Genomic DNA, 24,764 nt, shown 5'->3' on the forward strand with positions numbered 1-24,764 from the left:
TGCATTCATTTTATTATTTTGGAGTTTGTCGTAAATTTAGGCATATAAGTGTTTTACACGGATTATATGTCATAATCTTGTACAAAGGACTTTATTTGATCTATTCATTTATTTATCCATTCTTGTGACAATTTAGACCATTATTAAAAAAGACACTAATTACTCTTTTAATCTATTGTTCTTTCTATTTGAAATCTGTTAATCTGCATCATTCTTTAATTGCTTGTGCTTATATATATACAACTCATCTAAACATCAACCCAACAATGTTAGATCTTTAAATTTGCCTTCGCAAATTTTTGGTTCTTCCCTCGCCGGGATTCGAACCCATGCTACTGTGATATCGTGACACCAAATCGCCTGCACTGCAGCCGTCCTGCTAGACCACACGACCACCTGGGCTCTTCTTTAATAAACCTTTCGGTGGCCGTGTGTTACCTTTCCTCGTCAGTTTTAATCTAGCGTCGTACTACAGTACATGATATATAAGGCATGGAGATGTTATTGTGACCGATCAGCTCAAAATATTTATATATATACATATTGTTCTTGTTTGTATATTACATACATTTAGTTTGTTGTTCGGTTTTGTCGGACTGCTAAAATAAAAGTTTATTGACTGAAATATACGTTCTTGATTTCCATATAGTCTGAACTTCATCCGGATATAGTGTGGACGGGATATTATAGTTTAAGACCTTTTATGACTATTTTATATTTACAAGATGTAAGTGACACCAGTTCCCGATAAGACTGATCAGGTGCCTCCAAGAGAGCCGTGGTGTAGTGGTTAGTGCATCGGACTACTAACACAAAGGTTCCTGGTTCGATTCCCGTTTGGGATGAAAATTTCAGGATCTCAATTTTCGGCTCTCCCTTGACACCATTTGCGAGTATGGTCTTGAGGAATCGATGATAGTCCGTCGGACGGGGACGATAAATGGCTGACCCGTGTTAAGAGAGAGCCATATCTCTTGCACGTTAAAGACACCCTTGTAGATTTCGAAAAAGAGTAGGCTAATGCCGCTACAAGGCAGCACTCGCACCCGCAAAGTGGAAAGAGATTAATATAAGTTGCAAAACTTGTTTCCCAATCCACTATAAATAAATATGTTTAAACTAAGAAAAATTGAAACTAATAGTAGATATACTTAAAGATCCAAGTTGGACTATCGTGATAATAAATACTAACAAGTATGTATACATGTGATAAGTTACATTTATAGCCTTGGTGGAAACATTACTGCATGTCCATACACTCATTATAGAATTAAATAAATTTAGTGCTCTTAAACTTTGTACTTTTATGTTATTTGTCCTTTTAGTTCTTTTTATTCGAGCGTAGCTTGTGAGACTTTTGAAGACATTTTGAGACTTATGTATGACAGATTTATACGCCAGATTAGCGTTTCGTCTTCAAAAGTTTAAGAGCACTAAATTGATTTAATTGAAGACCCACTATTCCGAAAGATTTTGACTAAATACAACTAAGGCCAATTTAGACCTCATCGTATAAAAATCGCGAAGACCAGAATTTTTACATTTAGTTAGAGATTGCTAGGGCTGGACCATATATTAGCCGTGCTGCCGAATGTAACCGTAATCGTTTAAAAAAAAAAAATATCTTAATAACTCTGTGGTTGTAAGTGTTATGTGTTAAAAATAACGTATTGTGTCACTTGTTTATGTTTGTGTTAAATATGATAGTCAGTTGCTTTGTCGTATTTCTTGAATACTATAAGTAGACTATGTTTGATCAGTTGCCCCAGCCAGTGGTCCCGTGAGAATCGTGTATACGCACTATCCCACGGAAGATACAAACCATGATAGTGTAGGTTAATTGCAACCTGGAACAAGGCATCGTCGTGTGCTCTGACTGATGATCAGGCAGGCAGAAAACAAGGCCATGTCTTACTCCCGAAATGCAATAACTGTTTCATGATATACCCCCCTAAAAATCCAAATTGTATAGAAAGAAAAAAAAAAAATTAAATAAATGAAACTATTACTTATTATAAAAAAAACGGGGCATTCTACTTCTAAATTAATTACAAGAGTTACAATTTGAATTGTACGGGCTTTTTTGGCATTTCAGTACAATCGATTTACTTTGCGTTGACTCCACTGTTTTTCAACCTTCTTGCATGTCAAACTGGATTAAACTTTAACATAATTTCATGCCCTGTATGTCACGACTACCATGTCTGGGGTCGACAACTGGTTGGCACCGCTAATCTACATAAATGTCTACAAGAAATGAATACTACTTTTTAAATAAATTTGTTCGTTAGTTAAATTTTAGATTTTTTTGTTTTTTTGTTTTTTAAATGGAAGTTGTAGCTTTGGCCTCTAAATTGAAAACTCTGTAGAGAAATTTCGTTTGTTGGTTTTTAAACTTAAATGCTAAGGGTACTATTCTAGTACTACCGATATGCTTAAAAAGTTTGCTGTTTTGTAAGGTCGTAAAGGCACTTATTCGTCAAACTATATGTTGGATGGTATCATTTGAGATTCCCACCCTGAATATTAGTACTTCAAACTTAATTCCTTACGATGAAAGGCATTTATATGTGTGTAAAAAAAACAACAGTATCTTAATACTTCTTCTTCCCTTTCTGTGTTTGTTTTTTTCTCAGTTGAACTATTTAATTGACCTTGTAGTGTTGTGGTTTACATATGTAATCAAACAAAGAAAATGTGGGTGTGTTTGATTGGGTGTTTGGTTCATAAACTGGGTTTGGATGTACTAGTGTTGTAACACGTGTTTGAGGTGTGGTATTGGTGTTATTGCAGAAGTTGGGTCAGTTTTGTGTTTACATATGTACTTTTTAACCTGCTTTTTCTTCGTATTATTATTTCTTATTCCAGTTTTTAAAATTTAATATGGATATAATCCTTTAAATGAATATGTATAAATATGTATTTGTCTTTGCATTTCATAGCTTACGTGGACTTCCATTTATCGAAAATTATCTGAACTATATCCCTACCTAGTCCTTTTTTCTTTTCAGAATTTAATTGCAATTTACGCATTGTTTAATAAAAATGTCATATGTTTATATGTCCCCTTTTGTAGCATGGATAAAATTAATAATGGATAGGACTGATTGTGCTTTTTCACTAAGCAAAATTTGCATCTAAAAATTAGTAACTCCTTGTGCTATTAACTCTTGAAACATAACATTTCTATTATCGCTATATGTAGCGCACTCTAGCAGAAAGTGTTTTGTTGTTTCAGGTGCTCTACCGCAATTTTCACACATTTCAGAATTTTTAACTCCTATTTTGAATAGATGTTTATTTAGTCTAGCATAACCAGTTCTAAGTCTGTACATTATAGTTTCTTTGCGCCTTATTATTTTTGGTCAGGACACCTCAAAAGATATTTTTGTCTTTATTTCATACAAGTGTCTAACCTTTTTGTTGGAATCCCAGCTAGTTTGCCACATAGTTTTAAGTATATTTGTACATACAATTTTAATATCTGTTTTTTATAGTGGGGTATTTGCATATATAATTTCATAATTCAAAGCATGGTTTGCTTGCATATCCGCTAACTCATTTCCCCAGATACCTACATGGCTAGGAATCCATTCAAGCAGGACATTCATACCTGCTTTTAGTAGCGTGGTTATACTATTGTATATATCATAAATAATTAGGTTATTGACCTTTGATAGAGGTACCTGTATTGCCTGTAAAGCTGATAATGAATCAAAGAATATTACAACATTAAATTGAGTGCAAGGAATATTGCCATAAGTTCACATGTAAATACTGACAAATTGTTTTGAAGTCTATACCTTTTTTTATTTTGAATTCCGGTACTACATAAGTACAGCTACTTTTTCCACTATCTGGTTCTTTGGATCCGTCAGTATATATTTTTATATAATTTGAATAATTAGTATCAATGAGGATATCGCCCTAGCTTTTGATAAGATGTGGGAGGTCCTTTTTTGTTATAATGTTGTGTAACTGGGGGCCAATATTGGGTTTCAGTAAGTGCCATGGAGGCTGTAGGCATTCACTATGTTTAAATATAACTTTTGTATCAATATCTAATGTTTGTATAAGATCTTGTGCTACACAATAGAATGGTTTTAGCTTCGGATTAATACGGTTTTGATAGTATTGATAGTCAAAATCGTTTTGTAAACTTATTTTAGCTGGATGGAGATCATCAAAACTCATATTTAAATATGCTTTTGTAATTAAAGATTTCCTTCTGTCCTCGTAGGGAGAGTCACCCATTTCGGCCTGTAAACTTGCAAGTGAAGCCCCTTTGGTGACACCTGTACAAGTACGTAAGGCCTGCGTTTGTAAACTATCTAGGATCTTTTTTGTCGAGTATGACGCCGTATTATAAATTTGACATCCATAATTTGTTTTGGATCTTATTAACGTTACGTATGTATTTCGTAGTGTGTGACTGTTAGCACCCCATTTGGTCCCAGATATTACCCTCATACAGTTCAACACTTTTGTGCATCTTGTATGTATGTACTGAATGTGTTTATTCCAAGTTAATTTGCAATCAAATATAATCCCTAAACATTTTACTTCTTCAACTATTTGCAATATATTGTTTCCGAATTTAAATGTGATACCAGGAATATTCTTTTTTCTATTTAATATAATACACACTGTTTTATAGGTAGAGAAATTGAATCCCGAAGTATTACAGCATTTATAAATACTATTTAAATCATGTTGTATTTTTTTCTATAAAAAAGAAATACATTTTCCTGATAGCAAGAAGGCTCCGTCATCTGCAAACTGTGAAATTTCACAATTTTTAATGCAGTCAGTGAGGTCGACTCGTTTACCATAATATTAAAAAGAGCAGGGCTTGTGCAGCTATCTTGGGGCGTTCCATTTTGAAGTATATGTATTTCTGAAAACGTGTCATTTATTTTGACTTGTATAGTTCGATTTGTAAGATAATCACTAACATAAGCAAGCATAATGCCCTTTAATTAATTCCTAGTTTAATCATTTTTTTTCAACATTCATGTTTCCAAAGCATATCAAATGCTTGCTGGAAGTCAATAAATATACCTATAGTGACTAACTTTTTCAAACAGCTCTTTTGAAGGTCATTGTCTAATCTAATACACTGTTCTAATTTGCTTCTGTTTTTTCTAAACCCACTTTGGGTGGGTGCGTACAACTTATTTTTTTCTAAATACCATTTTTAGCTATCATTTACTATTTTCTCCATAATTTTATTGAAATTTGAAATTAAGCAGATTGGTCTATATGACAAGGGGTCGGAGTGGGGTTTACCAGGTTTTATATGTGGCATAATAATTGCATGTTTCCATGTTTTGGGTAGTTCCTGTATATTCTATAATGGCACCATTTTATAGTTTAATGCTAGTTTATATCACTTGCAACATCATTTATTACTTAAACGATCATTTTAATTCTTACAATTCTAAAATGCCTGAGCTGACCAGTACGAAAAATATTAAAATATTTTGTTGTTGTTTTTTGTTTATTTAGTTCAAACGTAACAAACATATCTCTTAGATATATATAAAAAAAAGATGCGGTACATTGACTTTGAGGCAACTCTTTACAAAGAGACCAAATTGAAATGTCCACAAGTATTCACACTTAAGCCTGTGCGAATGTTCAAAATACACAGATCATGCATTGTTTATTTAAACTTGTCCAGAAAATATGAATTGAATATCTGCAATAAATTCAAATCAGCATACCTGTAATGTGGATCACGATTTTTTTATGACGTCATTTCAATCTGTTATTGTAAAATTATATCTTGTATATGTATTAATTGCACTGGATATTACTTTCTCTTTCTTATCTTCAAACCTAATTCTAAACAAAACGGGTCTGTTTTTCCTTTCTTTTTGTTAAATGTTCTCTTGACGATGACAGTTGGGTTTCCTAAATCTGTTTTTATGGTTGAATAGCCTCTGTTTGTTGTTTGTTCCAGTCAAAATTGAATAAGGAACGATGTTATTTCTTATTGGTATGCCTATTATGGAGATCCACCGTTACACAAAACCAATCGATTCGTCATAGTTGCAAATGAGACAAATATACTCCATAGACCCATAACAAAAATATTATCAACGATAGCACGAATAGGTCATCATACTATGTCAGGTCTGATGTGATTTTGTCTGTTTTAGTACGCTTTAAGAATATTTGCTTGATTTATTCGGATGATCTGAATTGAATTTTAATTGTCATTTTATTCTTGGTTCTAAGGGAAGAAATGGTATTATTCTCCTCGTATATTTGATGGGATGTTTTTTATCAATTGATTTATGAATTTCAAACAGTGGTATACTACTTGTCTTTATTTATTAAGGTTTTATGTTGTTTTTTAGATGGCAGTCCTGGATTTAAATAGTGATTCAACTGAATATACCATGACAAGTTGTTTTAATTTTACCAAATGTTCCGTGACAGAAGGACTGCGTGTGTATTTTTATGGCTTTGATGGTGCTTTTAGCAGCTCACTGTCTGCCTTGAACCTATTTCACACAAGAAATATCTATATAATATCTGATCCGTCAGAAGCATGTTTATTTGTCATCGACACGTCGGAACTTTTTTAATTTTAATTACAACAAAAAGATCAATGCACAGTTAGTGAATCAATCTACGAGATATACTGATGGCACGAATTTTATATTGATAAATTCAGAAGCTAAAGTCGAAAATATTAATAAGTTTCTACAGTTTACTACTGCGCGAACTATTTTAGCACAATCAAACTTTGTTGAAACGAAATTTCGACCAGGATATAACATAGTTATTGCAAAAATGTCAAAATCAAAAACGGAAGACACGTGGAAGAGAATGAAGCCGATCATGCCTATTGAAAGATTTTTTTTACTTTCGATTTTAGGATTTTTCTCTGGAAAAACTGCATAACCATGGCAGTTTTAATGTTAAAGATCTGGTTAAATACTTCAACATTATTCGATCAAAATTAGGTCACAACATATACATAAAAATTTCTTGTAAACATTTCAATTCAGATACCATTCATGGATAGTTTCTCCTTTGTATGAATGAGAGTGAGAGAATTGAAGTGGTGAAACGTTCTACGTTTTCTCTAATACGTCCATTTATTAACATAAGTCATAAATCGACAGAAATCATTCAATTTCGAATTACCGAAACATTGAAATTTGGCAAAATTCCAGAAATAAACTCAAGAAATACACAGTCAACACAATAATGTCAATGCAACACGTGGGAAAGCTTTTGTATCAAGCATTTTCTCATTATACTTATATCTTAAGTCTTGTATTGACAGTTCTTAAACAAAGATTGGGTTTTCCACCTTTACTTGTCGATGAGAAGTCAAGTGGTGTAGTTATAGATTACAAACAAGTCGAAAACATCAACTTCTCAGATACGTCAACGTATCAGAAACGGATACGATACGTCTTTAAATGTCCCACTTCTAATAGAATATCAAAGTTGTTTTATGAATAGAAAAAAAAAATGATTCGAAAATTATTTGGGAGAATGAATTTCAAATGTTGAGAAATGTACATTAAATATTGATAAAGCAAAACAAAGATTTTCGTTACCGTGTAAGGTCAAAATCGATCGTTCCCGCTTGGTTGGTACCTATGTCCAGTGTACTGATGATACACATATAACTTGATCCTTGGTTATGTGTACGGCTCCTCTTTTTTTGCGAATCGGAAAAAATCTAGAATAGCTGACCACCGTTTCTAAGAATAAACTTTCATGATAGCATTTAATTGTATTTGTTCATGTAATAAATCAAAAACCTACCGATAAAAGCATTCGATATGTTAAAGTAAAATTCGTATTAATAGCCAATCTGTATCATCTGTTCCCGTGGAGGTAGTCATTTTGATATTACGACTTGTTCGATAATTTGTCAACGAAGTATTGAACTTCAAAATTTATTTTACTACAAAACGATATGTAATTTTAAATGAAATATTGATATATAACAATTAAAACAAACATTTATCCCATTAAATGCACATCTCATACCAATAACGTGTACAAACTGTTACCATAGTTTGAAACATACTTATTGGAACTATTTATTTATTATCTTCCTCGTCAGTTTTAATCTAGCGTCGTACTACAGTACATGATAAATAAGGCAAGGAGATGTTATTGTTACAGATCAGCTCAATATATATAAATATATATATTGTTCTTGTTTCTATATTACATACATTTAGTTTGTTGTTCGGTTTTCTCGGACTGCTAAAATAAAAGTTTAAGGACTGAAATATACGTTCTATGTTTCCATATAGTCTAAACTTCATCTTATCCGGATAAAGTGTGAGCGGGGTATTATAGTTTAAGACCTCATATGACTATAGTAAATTTACAAGATGTCAGTGACACCAGTTTCCGATAAGACTGATCAGGTACCTCAAAAGACAAATTGAAAGTAATAGTAGACATACTAAAAGATCAAAGTTGGACTATCGTGATAAGAAATACTTACAAGTATATATACATGTGATAAGTTACATTTATAGCCTTGGTGGAAATATTAATGCATGTCCATACACTCATCATAGAATAACATCAATTAAGTGCTCTTAAACTTTGTACTTTTATGTTATTTGGCCTTTTAGTGTTTTTTTTTATTCGAGCGTAGCTGGTGAGACTGTTGAAGACATTTTGAGACTTGTGTATGACATAGATTGTGTACGCAAAACGAGCGTTTTGTCTTCCAAAGTTTAAGTGCACTAAATTGATTTAATTGAAGACCCACTATTTCGAAAGTTTTTTTTCTAAATACAGCTAAGGCCAATTTAAACCTCATCGTATAAAAAACGCAAAGGCCAGACCAGATGATTACACATTTAGTTAGAGATTGGGCTAGACCATATTTATATTAACTGTGCTGCAGAACGTAACCGTAATCATTTAAAAAAAATCTGTATGAGAACATATGAGAGAATGATTATGGGCCAATCTTATGAAAATAATATAGATCTCTGACTTCGTGATTGCTCATAGAGCACACGAATCGTGATAAATTTGAAATTTAATTAGATTAATTCAACGGGTAATGGATTTTCAAGACTTCAAACAATTCAACGATAACCTCCAATAAATTGGAATGTTGAGATATTTTTGTTGCTGTTAAAAAATAAATTAAGCTATGAACATTTTTGGATAATTATTTTTTATGGATTATCATTAGCCAATACATGTATATGACACCAGCTGTAGGGTAAACTATTTACACCATAATTTTAAAGCCTGTTCCCGGGGATATCTGTAAACATAAGGAAGTGAACATAATTACAATGTGACTAAAATGTATGGATCGATTTACATTGTAACTTTTGATTTTATGCTCCATATTTAACATTAAGGATTGATTTATGTCTGTGTTTTTAATATATGGCCGACTTTTAATTCGATCATGCACTGTAAGTAAGATAATTGTTTGATTAATGAGACATCGGGCATATATTAGAACTGTTTAAACTAGTATTACCTTTCCTTGTCAGCATGAAACAATATTTTTTTAAACACTTCAAGAATGGGTAGTTTAATATATTCTTTAATCTGTAAATAATTTACATTGAGGGAATTTTCAAACATCAACTATTTATTATATTAACCTTAACAAACACGGAGGCCCGTAGCATAGCTAGAGAAAACAATGCAAACACATACCATTAGAGGCCATAAAACTGGCATATATTTCCGGCCCAAAAGTATTTATAGCACCAGCACTGAACTTGTAATACGGGGGAAGGTACGATAGATACTTTTGGCAAGATGATCGATCATGGGTTTCAGACGGGGGCCGCGCACGCCCTGAAAAAAAGGATAGACAAATAACTCATTGTATGGCCAAAATATGGTCCACTTACCTCTAACTCTCAGAAACACCGCAAACATCAAATCCTTAAAAGTACAACGTTGTTGTCAACACATTCACATATATATAAAGCATAAAAAAGGAGCTATAGGAAAAGCTGAAAACATTCTAATAAAACCATTTGTACGTAATAGGTGTTTGAAGCACTTTTAATCTTTTGATTTTAAACCCTTATCGGGAGGTAAGAATGCTAAAATTAAACATACGAAAGAAGCGTCACAATGAACCTTATCAAGTTCACGATATATACTATACATGTAAGTTTGCATTGTTTATTACCAATCAAATTGAAATTATAGCAATAAAGAAATCGTTTCTAATTATACGATGAAAAATCGTTAAGTCACGGGTATTTGTCCGATGTAAATAAGCATTCTAAACTTGATTCAAATAAAACTTGGTAACTATATTAAGCTAACCATTATCTATATGACATCTAAGAGTTGATCTATCAATACACGACGACAAATGGATGATCGAAGATAAAATCTGAATAGCCAGATATTTATATGTTAATGAATAATGGTTCTTCGTTATTTGATTGCCTTGCCTTTTGCTTTAGTATGCTAGACTAAGTGTGGTTGCCTTTTACTTTACTGCAGTTTAGTGTGCTTACGTTTCACTTTACACGTTAGTGTGCTTGTCTTTCACTTTAGTGTGCTTGTCTTTCACTTTAGTGTGTTTGTCTTTCACTTTAGTGTGTTTGCCTTTCACTTTAGTGTGTTTGCCTTTCACTTTAGTATATAATCTTCTCATTTTTGTGTTCTAACGTTTCTTTAATTGTGCTTGCCTTTCATTTCAGTGCGCTAACGTTTCACTTTAGAATGCTTGTCTTTCACTTTAGTGTGTTTATCCTTTTCACTTTGATGTTTCACTATAGTGTGCTTGTCATTCAGTGTAGTGTGCTCACGTCTCACTTAAGTGTGCTTGTCTTTCACTTTAATGTGTTTCCCTTTTACTTTATTGTGCTAGCCTTACACTTTAGCGTGTTGCCTTTCACTGTAGCGTATTGCCTTTCACTTAAGTTAGTATGTAATATTCATTGTGTGTATCTCTATGCCTATGTACTTTGGTTTACTCAGAAATAAAGATATATATACGGATCTTTTGGTGCGCTGAATATTCAGCTTCGACTTGAAACATTTTATGACGAAGAGTGGAAAACTAGAAAAGTAAAGTGAAAGGCTGGCACACTAAAATGAAAAGTAAGGACACTTAAGTGAAAAAAAATTCACACTTAAATGAAGGATAAACACACCAAAGTGAAAGGCAAACACACTTAAGTGAAATGCTAGCACACTTAAGTGAAATATTTTTCTTAAAATCAGGAGTAGTCATTTTAACGTTACTGAAAATTTGTAGAATTTCATTTGTTCCCGGTCTATAGCCGAATTATTACCGAAACCCAAAACACACACGTACAGTGGTGCCGCTTATGATAATCATTTATTATAGCTATTTTTTTGGCAAATTTGATAAGTGAAATAATTTAACGAGTAACTTTGCTTTTGACTTTTTCAGAAACATATGGACTGGAAGAGGTTTGTCGTTCCTGTGTTATTTGTTGCATCAATATTCCTCATTATTTACTATCAGAGTACCATTCTAATTATTGGACAGTTTATTGCTGATGAAGGAAACTCTACAACTTATTCATTTCAAAAGAAAATTATTGAACCGCCAATCAAAATCGCATGGTATAAACCAATCACAATCGCATGGGATGGGCGCCCGAAATGGCTGCCACCTACTTTCAATTTCAGTGGGTGCGGATTTTCAAACTGTATTTTATCAGATAGTAAAACAAAACCATTGGATAATTATCAAGCAGTATTCTTCCATTATCGACGTTTAAGTAAACATGTTCCAGAAAAATCGAAAAATCAAATATGGATAATCTGGACAAATGAAAGTCCTGCGAATGACGGATCTTTACCAAAACAATGGCACAATAAGTTCGATTGGAGTGCTTCTTACAGAGAAGAAAGCGAGTTTTCACTTCGCTGGGCAATAAAATTGAGAGAAAACTCTAATAAGATGCAAAGAAATTATACCGAAATATTCCAAAGAAAAACAAAACAAGTCTCTTGGGTTGTTAGCAACTGTAATACTAAATCTCAGCGTCGAACATATGTGGACGAATTAAAGAAATACATTAACGTTGATATTTATGGAAATTGTGGGAAAAACAAGACATTTTGCAAAAGGAAAAGTTCAATCGAATGTCATTCGAGTTTGTCAAATGATTATAAGTTTTACCTTGGTTTTGAGAACAGTATATGCAAAGATTATATTACAGAAAAAGTTTTTAATAATTTTCAAGACCACAATAAAATGGTATATGTCGCCAGATCAGCTCCAAATTTAAAAAGTGTAATTCCTGCAAAAACGATAGTCAACACAGAGGATTTTGAGTCTCCAAAGGCTCTGGCACAGTATCTTTTGAAACTAAGCTCAAATGAGAAAGAATACATTTCTTATCTAAAAGAAAAGGACAAATATTATTTTCCAGATGAACGATTACCGCGAACATTCTGTTCTATATTTGAGCTACTACATACGTACAAGAATAGAAAATTAAAGTGGTCAGGGCAAAATTTCAATGCTTGGTTCAGAAACGGAGCCTGTATTAAGCCAAATAATGGAAAAAGATCGATTGGTCATAGAAGACAATTATTGCGTAGTGCGTCATAGAAATTTTAAGTGACTATAGATCACTATAAGAAGGACAGGAACTATAGTTGTTCTTTCTGAAACGTCATTTATTTCAATATCAATTCTCTTCGACGAGTAGAAAGAAAAAGAACAGGAGATATTTTTCTTCATTAATCTTAGAATTCGTCATGGAAGAAAATCTCAAAGAAAAACCAAATAAACACGGTTGAGATCAAACAAATCGGTAAACAAACAATGTAGCTTGAAGATCAACAAATACTTATGTGGGTCATTAGATAAAGTTAGACTTCAAAAAATTTGTTTCATGCCAGTCAAAGACTTGTATACATATTTTTCCTACTTTGGTTGAAACTATAAAAATAAGGAGATACAGTATAATTGCTATTGAGATAATTATCAACAAAAGTTCAAATGAACTGGATGAAAGCAATTAAAGGCATCCCTTCGACCTTCAACAATGAGAACAGCCCATTATATATCATGGGTAGTAACGTCGGCATATTGAGAAGCGTTTAGTAAAATGATTTGCTCGTGATTTGGTTCAGTCGGTCATGGTTTGTTTTAGTAATTTTTCCGAACGACTTCATCTTAGTTCTCTATATACAGTGTACAAATATGCATACAAAAAAGTAAATAAGTTCGATTCAATGTTTTTACTCAAATTCAACATTTAGATTGTTACTCTGTGTAAAGTTTTAAAATTCTTAATTTTTGGCGAATCATCAAAGTCACGAAATTCGACAAAATTAAATGAGTCTTCTTCGACTTCATATATATATAGGAAAATACAATCTTTTTGTTTTCCGAAATTCCGTTGGACATTATTTATAGTTCATTTGTATTGTATTTAGGTGCTGTTGACCTTTCTCTTTGAGAGCGGTATATAAGTAACAACCGCATTACTTAGAAATGTAAACAATTGACAAAAATGTGAACCTTGACGACATTGAAATTTTCGGGAAATGGCAGTACTGTAGTTGGTTATTTTTTTGTACATGCTGCAAAAATATATCATGGTTTGTCCGGCTGTCTCCTCCTACAGTTGTGGGGTACATCTTTAATATTTTGTAGGATGTTCATACACATTATGAAGATGTGCATGGCCACATGATTTTGATTTCTTTTAAATGTTCTGAAAATGACATGTAGCTGAACTTAGTCATTTTGTGGTACAAGCTGCACAAAGAGATCGTGGTTTGTCCGACTATCTCCTTTTACAGTTTTGGAGATACAGAAACCTTTAGGTAGACACTCAATCCTGAAAGTGTCGCATTTAGCATATAAGATTAAAACCAAGATCATGATAGATCATGATACATAGTGTCGAATTAACAATATATATATGGTCAGGCGAGGGCCTCATTTGTGTCTTACATACAGTGTTAAATTAACAATATTTATGGTCAGGCGAGGGCCTCATTTGTGTCTTACATACAGCATTAAAATTTCAAGTTGTATGGAAATATTACTGTTTGTCACCTAAAATATGTAGAACTATACTCATGCAAATGGCAGAGCAGGAGGGTAATTATGTTTGGTAGGGTTACAAGAGCGCAATTATTTGTAATGCATTTTACATACTAGGGTACTAGTTGTGTTCTGTAATTTCTCAAAGAATACGCACACTAGTTCCTGTTACTAGAAATTCCAGTGTTTCATAAGGAGAATATATATACACATTGTAATTGCAACACTCCCATTGAAAACAATGTAAAATGAAATGATTGTAGAATATGTATAATTTGGGTTTTAACGCATATTTTTAATCAGTTTATGGTTTAAATTTGAATTTGTGTTTAATATTAACTTACATTTCAGACAAACTTAAGACTAGTTAAGAGAGACGCAACGTTAACGCTGTAATGAAAAAGCTATTGAAGTTTTGTCTGGGCCTCTATACCGACATTTTATAAAGGTAATTTTTAAAGCAAACTAAACATCTGATACAGAAAATGTGTTAAACTAGCCATTTCAATCAGTTTTAGAATGAGTTTAATGCATTAAAAATCTGTATTTCTTGCTGAACCAATGTTTTGGTGAAAAAATTACCAATTGAGTACTGCAAAATTTGCTTTTTTTGTGAAAAGCGCGAACAACTATTTAGGTGCAGCTGTTATGTCCTATCCATGTAGCATTTATATTAGATGAAAAATAAGTTAATACCATGAATTTAATTTTAAACTATAAACGGATGTCCCAGTGTCAGACAGGGTTCACCAGACCTCTTTATCATTTTATGGATCAGTAATTAAGGTTAAAGTTACATGACTAGGTCAGTTTCTCAGATACAATAGGCAGCAGGTCAACTGTATGCGTTATATCATTATGGAATGATTGTAAAGGCTCCATGTCAGGCTTGTCGGTATCAGGATCATCTGTTCTTGACCTTATTTTCATGATGAATAATTGGTCAATAATAGGTTTTTTTTTTTTTTCAGTTTTAAAAATACTGGTAGCAATAGGTCAGCTATCTTTAATGTATGGAACAATTGTTAGGTGTAAATGTCTGTCTGGCAGGTATTATCTGCCATTGACCTCATTTTTATTGTTCATTGGTCAATGTTATTCTTGAGTTTTTATGTTGTGGTTCTTTATATTTGGTGTATGGAATGATTGTTAGGTACATGCATTTATGTATGGGCTGGTACATCTGACCATAAACTCATCATGGACAATTTGGTAATAGTGTGTGATACTTGTTGTTTTCGAAAATTAATGCACGTAAAGCATGATATCGCAAAGTGACATGGTTTGGTTAAGATATTGAGATGGGTTGATTAAGTGTTCAAAATTTTGTCATGATTTTGATCACATTCATCTTCGCTAGCCAAGGATTACGATCCACTCCCGCTCTCTTGAGTTCGCGTTACCTTTGGCTAGCGAAGATGATTACACATTTGGCTTGGCTAGTTTAGATACAAACTGATAATGAATTCGAATGCGTCTAAAAAAAAACACGTTACATTTTGTTCCTCACTTCTTCTGACTTATGAATTCTAGATTGTTTTTGAAACACCCTGGGAGTATTTAAATTGAGTCCCCTCTTCTTTCATTTTTAATGAACGGTTTCAACTCTGAGGTGCTTGAGGACAGGATCCTGTATGAGCCCCATATAGTCCCTCTCCCTACTATCGCTTCGCTCTATAGTCGAGATTCACGTTGATAGTAAACATGCATATTTAGAGTATAAATATGTCTCTCGCTGGTTAACTTTAAGTGCCTACCTATAAATATGGTATATTAGTATATATATGATACAAATAGGTGACATATATCGAAAAATCTGAGATTTATGATAAGGGGGAGGGACTATATGGGGCTCATACAGGATCCTGTCCTCAAGCACCTGTGTTTCAAAGGGTTCAATTTGTATATTGTGTTGACTACATTCCTACATAACAAAAGCAAGTAAAATAGACCAAAGAGACTGAAATTAAGGTATTCTAATAAATATACATCAAGAAATGCATTGAGGACAACAACAAATGTTTACACATGAGATGGGTTAAATCTCTCTTCTTCTGCGAACTGTCCTATAATCTGGATACAGAGGCAGATTTAGGGGGGGTGCCCCCTCCCCCCCCCCTGTTTGGGAAAATTTTTGGTTGCTTATATAGGGAATCAGTGAAGCGTGACTGGAGCGGGCCCCCTCTTAGGTCAGTCAGTGGGCCCCCACTTATGAAAATTTCTGGATCCGCCACTGGGATAATGCACAGCAAAGGTATGCATTAATATAACTACCTCAGATAGACTGCACAGTTCAGAGTTTTAGGGGCGGACCCTGGATTTTGAAAGGTGTGTAAATCCAGAAATTAAAAAATATATATATATCACTGAGTTTGTCGAGACTCTTGGAAAACATTTTTGACGATTTTATGCTAAAACATGATGTTTTCAGTCAAAGAGTGGAACATAGTTAAATGCAAATTTAAAAAAAAAGCGCTTCAGAGTCAAACCGGGTAAAAAAATGTAATTTCTGCTAAAAAAAAAAATATGTTTAGAATTATCTAAATAACTAAATCTGATTTGGATTAGTTTTGTGCTCAATTATTTAGATATGCCTTTTAGTGACTATTTTAGGATCGATTTAAGGGGTGGGTGGGGGTAAGCTGCAGACCAATCACACTTTGTTTAGATGCGACTTGTCTTAAAAAATTAATACAGTAGAAAACAACATTTGGAAAGGGGAGGAGGAGATAAAAATTGAAAAGAAAAACAGTTTCTTTCAGTTTACTTGATCTAATTTAGGAACATCGCTCCTCGGATAATTTTCCTCTAAGCATATTATTGAAAGAAAGACAAGTAATCTTTAATCAATCAATAACTCTGTATTTTTCATGTATATGAAATAATATGTCTATAAACGATAATTTATAATCTTGTCTTGATAGCCGCTTAAAAATTGTTAAGTTTAATTATCTCCCTTTAAATAAAGACATACACAAATATATAAATTTATTAAAAATTTGAATTATTTTCATTCACAAAACATAAAAATTACATAAAACAACATTTTTCTATTCAATTTACAAATATTAAGACAATTAAGAGTACATAAAATAGAAATTTTGCAAAACAAATGCTTGAATTTATCCATATTATTTGTTTTCAAATAGTAAGTACATGAACAATTTGAAACCAAACCTTGATGCCGCCGCCGGAAAAGCATACCTATGTCGAGCATATTGTATTACACGAGAGTGTCTCGCCTACTTTATGCAATCTTTGCAGCCTCTGGTGAGGCGATAATAAATAACAAGAAAACAACGTCACCCTTACCCATTCAAAACCGTTGACTTAAATATTCCGGAGCATGTTATATATTGAATAGATATAGGAAGATGTGGTGCGAGTGCCAATGAGACAACTCTCCATCCAAATAACAATTTAAAAAAAAAGCAAACCATTATGGTTTTAAGTTAGCTCTATCTTATACTCATAGCAGGGGTGATTCCAGCCGTTTTCAAAAGGGGGTGTCCAACTATGTGTCCCCATTCAAATGCATGGATCGTTCAAATAAAGGGGGTCCAACAGTATCATAATTTTCAAAATTGGATGTGAAAGTAGTATTCCTTCTGAGTCATGTGAGTGGTTTTTTATGTTTTTTTCCCCAAATTTTCATCATGGCAATTTTAAGTTTTCTGTAGACAATTGGTTTAACCCTGTCGACTGATAATGGACTAAAATTCATCAGCGTGAAAAGTTTCACAGACGTCATCTGTTTCGATTATTTATTTGATTGATTGTATTTTGATGTTTATCACATCTTCAAAGATTGCTTATAAGTAGGCGAGAACACGGGTTCAGCAAACGTATAAGCGAGACTAAGCGATCTACCCTCCAATAGTTTCAAAAGATTTTTTATATTTATTATTTTAATGTCAATAGGAAGGTTTATATTGAACAATTCTTTTACAAATTTTGTTTGTTCATTAGTATATTACATTAGATTAATTTTAGTTTAATTTGCATAAAGCTTTAATTATCAAACTGGAAATTCTATTTATTGTTAACTGTACAAGAAATGACTATGCTTAATGTTTTTACAATTTAAGGGGAGGTAAATCACTTTGCATAAGAAATTAAGAAAACTACCGATATCTATTTAAAAAGCTAGTAAAGAAAAAATCTCGCACGTTGTATATGATCATATAATATGTGATGTTATATAAACTAATGAAGGGGATTTAAATGGCTATACTGATTGTTGGTATGACCAAACTGTGGAAAGAAATTTTGTTTTGTCAAGACTCAAGTAAAGACTAGAACCGAGAGCGGAAATTTGTTGTGGACTTTAACGGTGTTGTGGACTTTAGAGGAATTGTGGACTTAGGGACCGGTCAAAATTTCTTGATGCATGGGACCGGTGCAAAAAGAAAATTGTCTGAAATCATTCTCTTGATCCCATGGTTACTGGCAGAATAAAAATATGCTTGTCCCATGCACTTTACCTAGTAAAAAAGTGTGTGTCCCATGTTAAAGCACAAAAACATGATCAAAGTTGTGGATACATTTCATGCTACAATGTATTTGGATAGCTGAAAAATAATGCTACTATGTGTGAACTGTATCTATTTTGCTATTATAAAGTAAACAAAACAATAACATTTTTCTGTGACATGGCATAATATTTGTTGTTCTGATGGAATCATTAGGTCGCCCAATTAATTAATTAGTAAAAAATAAAAGTGATGTTTAAGAGAAAAATATCTTCTGTCAGGAAAGACAACTCTGGTAAATGGGAGACAACTCTGCTTTTTGGGAGGACAGATTTATATTTGACAATCATGCTTTTTTGTGCAGAAACACTATCCATGAATTCTTTTTTTTTTACATTTGTTTAATAAACAGTTATACATGCATGACATGTAAAATATCTAATCAAATTTTTACATATTTTTTTAATTTTATATCAAAGTATTTTCTCATGTTTATTCTGTTTCAAATTTTTTTTTGTTGCCTTCACTGTTCTTTAAATCTTGAAAATGAATTTTCTATGTTGTAACTGTTAAATTCACATTGCTAGATGTTCATGATGTTATTTTGTTTGTTATAGATTTATCAAATATTTTTTTTTTCATATACAGACATTGTTTCAAAAAGTTCATGTCCCATGCTTGCCAATAATGAAAAAAACATTGAGTCCCATTCCTGTAAACAATGCAAAAAGTGCTTGTCCCATTACAGTTTGCACCGGTCCCATGCATCAAGAAATTTTGACCGGTCCCTTAAGCGGTGCCACACGACAGCCTGTAATACAATGTGTGTGTCGTTGGTTCATGTCTGCCATATTTTTTTCTTTTTTTGCTCATAAATTAGGCCATTAGTTATCTCGTTTAAATTGTTTACATACCTCATTTAAAGACCTTTCAAATGATAGCCGACAAATTATACGGTATGGGTATTTACAATATGCCGCGTTCTAAATCAACCGGAATATAGGAGAGATGTGAATAAATTCAAAAGAGACTGCAAAAGTCAAAGATCTCCCTTCGACACTTATATTCAGTAAATAAACAACACCATCAGCGTGATCGTATTTGTCTGGTTCCAAGCCAAATGAAAAGCTTTAGAGTCGATTGAAGTATGTACACATGGCGGATCCAGCCATTTTAATAAAGGGGGTTCTAACCCCGAACAAAAAAGGGGGATTCTAACTACACTGTCCCAATTCAAATGCATTGATCGTCAAAAAAGGGGGATTTCAATTCCCGGACCCCCCTTTTGGATCCGCCACTGAATGGGTCATTCGGCGATGGTATATTATGTGTATTTGTTTACAGGGGGAAATCAATGAGATAATTATAGATTATCGTTGATTATCTCAACGAGATTGATTTTCTCGCTTGAGCTGGTACAGCGAAAGTGAGAAAAGCAATCGAGTTGAGATGACCAATGATAATCTATTTATCGCTGTTTTACCTATGACGACGTTGTCAATTTCATCATGTTCACGTCAATTTCGTTAGCAACGCCACGTGGCCTCCTTAGTTTCTAGTGATAATTATTCCATCTCAAGCGAGTAGCATGATATGAAAATTATCACAAAAAAAGATCAAACGAAAAATGCACAAAATAGCGATAAGTAATTTTACAGAGAGAAAAAAATCACTTCGGTAATCTTTTATTTTTTGATTGCATAAACTGACTTTTCAAAACATATCTATAACATATCCAGTTACACAATGTAAAGAATAGAACACATCTATAATGTATATGTCCTTTAAGCACCTGCCATTGAGGACTCATGCATTATGAATACTAAGGCTTGAGTGTCTTTTAAGCACCTGCCCTTGGTGACTCCTGCATATGAACAACAATACTATTTGCTCATATGCATCAACCACGAGGAAGGACTTAACTCGATGTGACTACATGTATTATTCACTCAATTGATATTTCAGGTTTTTTGTCAAACGTATTTCTATTTTTATTTTTGTTTATTGTCTATTGCAATTGTGTGATAGTTATACAAAAATCATTGTACTGATTATGCATGAATGGCTTTACTATTGGAAATAAAATATATCTTATCTTATATAATATTGTGTATGGTAGCAGTTTGATAAAATAATGAACTTTTTACGAATAACTTGAAGTCTTAAAAATGATACTGGTTTCTGTGTTTATTTCCATCAATCAAAGTACATGTCATTATTATCTAATACATTTATTTGTACATGTAATTATGTGTTTTGATTTATTAAGTGTTTTACAATTAATATCATTATGTATATGTCAATATTATTGCATATAAAAAACAACTAAAACGGCAATATAATTAACCATCTTTACATCTTACAAGAATGATACGTTTTGATCTACAAATCCAGAAATATAACCGGTTTCGATAAAGAATCCAGTTAACTTTGAATAAACTTATCCTAAAAAGTTATCAACTTATACCGTAGCAAGATCTTTGAATATTATTTTTGTCGGTTCTAATATTGATTTTGTTTCCGAAAAATAAAATAGAACAATGTGTTACTTTATTTATAAAAATTTGAAGAAACACTTCTTTGCATCATATTCCCTTTTAGGCTGTCTGTTTACTGTTGATAAATTAAAATAAATAATCTTAAACGCTCATGGAGAACGCATGACTCTTTGAGAAGCATGGAGACAACCCAAAAGTTGTTCCGTTACCTTGAGTTCTACCGTCCGACAGAAAAAAAACCCAATGTTATGAGGGTATCTGCTACCAGAATTTTTCCTGTTCGACAGTAAAATCGTTCGCTACACGAGCTTCCAAACAAAAAGAGCGTTGTTTTAAGGGTGTCTTATATCTTGTCCTCTCCTGCTGTCGGACAAGTATAAGCTTAGATGTAGGCCCGGATGTATTGGGTATTTCTAGTTAAGTTTATAACTGTTGACTTGAAGGGTTGGTTATCGCCTGAGTGTAGACTTCTACCGTCCGATAGTTAGTGTTGCCATGTGACTATCTGTGTAGTCTAAAGATTAATTCCGGATGGCGTACTGATTTTGTGGAATTGCCTTGCTCTTATTTAAACTCCCGATTGATAACTCAGTAACTAATTTCTTTAGCAGTGTTGTTGATATTATTACGTAACTCATTCCCACCTCGGATTCACAAGTTCATTAAGACTTTCAGACTTTGAGAATCTATCTAATTAAGGATACATATTGCATTTGTCATGATTAATACATGAAATATTTGCCGCTGGACGATTAGCAAACTATTATCAGGCAAGATGTTTTCATGGTTTAATACAATATTTGTTAATAGCGTTTACTATAGTTATTGGCACATTCACTTATTTTGAAAGGCAATTTGGAATTTGTATTAAAAAGCGCATCCAAAAGTAAATCATTTATCAAATTCTAAATAACGAGCTCGTGGACGCGGTTTAAGATGTTTTGAAAGTTAATGTTTAGTTCGTTTCTATTTCGACGAGCATCCTTTTGTTTTTGTTGCATGTCTATGGAATTGATTGATTGGTTGATAGATTTTATTGTGTTTAAATGCCACTTTTAAGCACCGCGTTCAGGCCAGCTATGGAAATTGAAATTGAAGATCACATTGTATTTGGCTTAGCCATCAATGTGATAAGTTCCTTTTAAAGTCAAATAAAGGAAGCGAATAGAATATTTATATAAAGAACCTAACTATCTACTTAGACCGGTTATAATCATTCGTTAGAGAGAAAAATATCATCATGCAAGTATACAGACAAAAATATTCCAGTTTTTAGGAAATATAAATATCTAAAATTCTACTCTTATCGTACTGTCCAATCAGATTGATTGGCGAAATAAACAAGGTAGCGATTTAATTGTTTGTCAAATGAACATCTTGACATTTATTTGTCTGACTATAATTTATTACAAAAAAAACAAATCAGATAATTATGTGTCAGAGACCAATGTACTTATTTGATCTATCCTATAAAAGGAGACTGACCATTGCAGGATTGACCAAACTCTTCAAAGGACTTACAAGCGCACACATTTCAATGTAAGTATTTTTTTTTCTGTGATCTGTAAATTATGAATTCTTTCAATCATTTCATATTTACACTACTTTTTCATTTCAATTACTCTCTGAACACACAAAAACGTAGTTTTAAAAGTATTTTTTACATGAATTAACTGTCATGAATACATTTATTTTGTATGCTACGCAAAGTGGTATTTTGAATAAGAGATGAATCAAAAACTTATCTTTCGTGTTAAAATTTCAAAAAACCATTCCATGATCTCAAATGATCCGGAAGGGTAAGCAGATGCTGTTCCACATATGACACCCGTCGTGTTACTCATGTAAGTCAAATTCTGTAGATCACATTCGGAAGTCAAGAAAAGAGGACCGGATTGTGGTTAAAATACAAGCATATCAGTTCTTATCTGGGAAACAGATTTTCCATAACGGTCAACCATCTCATGATGGCATTCGAGTTTTTTAAAGGAATTCTTGGTTTAATAACTTTATTGAAAGTAGCAACCATATGTTAAGGAAATCAAATAAAAAAATGCAAGCACCGGAATATCGCTTTAAATGGAGATATATACAGGCTCTGCTTGAATGTTACTGCATAGAAAGTAAATGTTCACAACTACGAAACTGAAATCATCTCCTTGTCGTAAAATATTATTCCGAACACACCATCACTACAATTTCTAGGTGTAAGTCAATGTATGATGAAGACTTGACTGAATCTATTGTATCCTTTATTTCAAGTTCGATGGAACCAACATTAGGTGCATTATGTATTCAATTACGTTTATTTGTGTTTGACAGCACATCATGGCGATGGCGAGGAGATTGTGTATGCTGGTTCTATTAGTTTTGTTTGTAATGTCCCTGGCGGATGCCTATGTAATATACAGAAGATACTACACACCAAGATATTACAGATCATATGATCGTAGGCCCATCATAGACACCGACGATCTAGATGATATAGACCCAGTGTATGTTATAACAGGTAAGCTCTTATTTCTTTTCTCCAATAAATATAATAACGAAGTAAATTGTTCTGGCTACCATTATCAAATTATTTCCTGTTAAATTTTCAATATATGATGTGACTGAATTTTTTTTTTTACATTTAACCCTTACAAGCAAGACACCATCACATTAAGAAGTAGCCATGCTTTTGTAAATTAACTCTTTGTAACAGAAAGGAATAGATACAATTTATATCCATACAAGGCGTGAAATTGACAAAACTGTCACTATATGAATAAGAAAAGAACTATTATGGCAATGATTGGAACAAAAGCTGAGTGTATTAATTTTATCTAGTTTTAGTGAAGATGAATCTTAACAGATTAAAATTAATATTGATTTTTTTATTTGAAGGTTAATGGACAACGAAGACAAAGATACAAATGGATTCATTATTATGGAACATCTCGTCACATACCATATCTTTCACTGACACTCATTCTTCATCTAGTCATTTAAACTTCAATATATTTATTTTTTTGTATTAAATAAAAAAATACTTCTTTTACTTAGTTGTTGTAGTTCTTTGATTAAACCATTATTATCAGTAATATTTTTTTTATATCAGATAAATATATATATATATATATCCCAGTTTAGGGAAAGGTAATAGGAATCAACCGTCTGTTTAGCTCCAATATAAAGGCTAGAAAGATATTGATGAAGCTTCCAATTGTAAAAGTCGATCACTTGAACCAAGAAAATCACCCTGCCTAAACACTTATCACTCAACAAAGAAAAACACAAGTGGCAACACTCGTTATTGAACCAAGAAAATAACCTTGCTGTAACACTTATCATTGAACAAAGAAAAACACAAGTGGCAACACTCGTTATTGAACCAAGAAAATAACCTTTCTGTAACACTTATCATTGAACAAAGAAAAACCCAACCAATGCTACAACACTTGTTATCATGAACCAAGAAAATTATTGTGCTTTAACATTTGCCATTGAACCATGAAAATAACCGTGCTGTAACACTTGCCATTGAAACAAGAAAATTACATAGCTGTAACACTTGCCATTGACCAAAGAAAATTACATAGCTGTAACATTTGCCATTGAAACAAGAAAATAACATAGCTGTAAAATTTGCCATTGAAACAAGAAAATTACATAGCTGTAACACTTGCCATTGACCCAAGAAAATAACCTTGCTGTAACATTTGCCATTGAAACAAGAAAATTACATAGCTGTAACACTTGCCATTGACCAAAGAAAATTAC

General features: G+C 32.7%; 1 protein-coding gene and 1 long non-coding RNA gene across 3 annotated transcripts; both read left to right on the forward strand.

The window, feature by feature from the left end:
- The first annotated feature begins 9,265 nt into the window (after positions 1–9,265).
- Positions 9,266–12,780, forward strand: LOC134715098 (glycoprotein 3-alpha-L-fucosyltransferase A-like). 2 transcript variants are annotated; one of them, XM_063577013.1, is made up of 2 exons: positions 9,266–9,318; positions 11,411–12,780. In XM_063577013.1, exon 2 carries the CDS (start codon positions 11,417–11,419, stop codon positions 12,581–12,583), a length of 1,167 nt encoding a protein of 388 aa, XP_063433083.1. In that variant the 5' UTR covers positions 9,266–9,318; positions 11,411–11,416; the 3' UTR covers positions 12,584–12,780. The 2 variants fall into 2 exon arrangements, with proteins under 2 accessions (XP_063433083.1, XP_063433082.1); XM_063577012.1 differs by having other exon boundaries at positions 9,270–9,431.
- Positions 12,781–22,446: 9,666 nt separating this feature from the next.
- LOC134713853 (uncharacterized) lies at positions 22,447–24,085 on the forward strand. The gene is made up of 3 exons (XR_010106401.1): positions 22,447–22,541; positions 23,325–23,511; positions 23,889–24,085. It is a non-coding gene; the product is annotated as an uncharacterized LOC134713853 (long non-coding RNA).
- The last annotated feature ends 679 nt before the right edge of the window (positions 24,086–24,764 follow it).

This window comes from Mytilus trossulus, chromosome 4 (genome assembly GCF_036588685.1).
Source record: "Mytilus trossulus isolate FHL-02 chromosome 4, PNRI_Mtr1.1.1.hap1, whole genome shotgun sequence".
Classification (NCBI taxonomy): Eukaryota; Metazoa; Mollusca; class Bivalvia; order Mytilida; family Mytilidae; genus Mytilus; species Mytilus trossulus.

What these genes read in the sequence shown, in the direction of transcription:
- LOC134715098 (XM_063577012.1), top strand. Translation starts at nt 9,384, where the DNA reads ATGTCTGTGTTTTTAATATATGGCCGACTTTTAATTCGATCATGCACT. An exon ending in TTTTAATTCGATCATGCACT is followed by an intron (nt 9,432 to 11,410) that starts GTAAGTAAGATA and finishes TGACTTTTTCAG; the next exon opens with AAACATATGGACTGGAAGAG.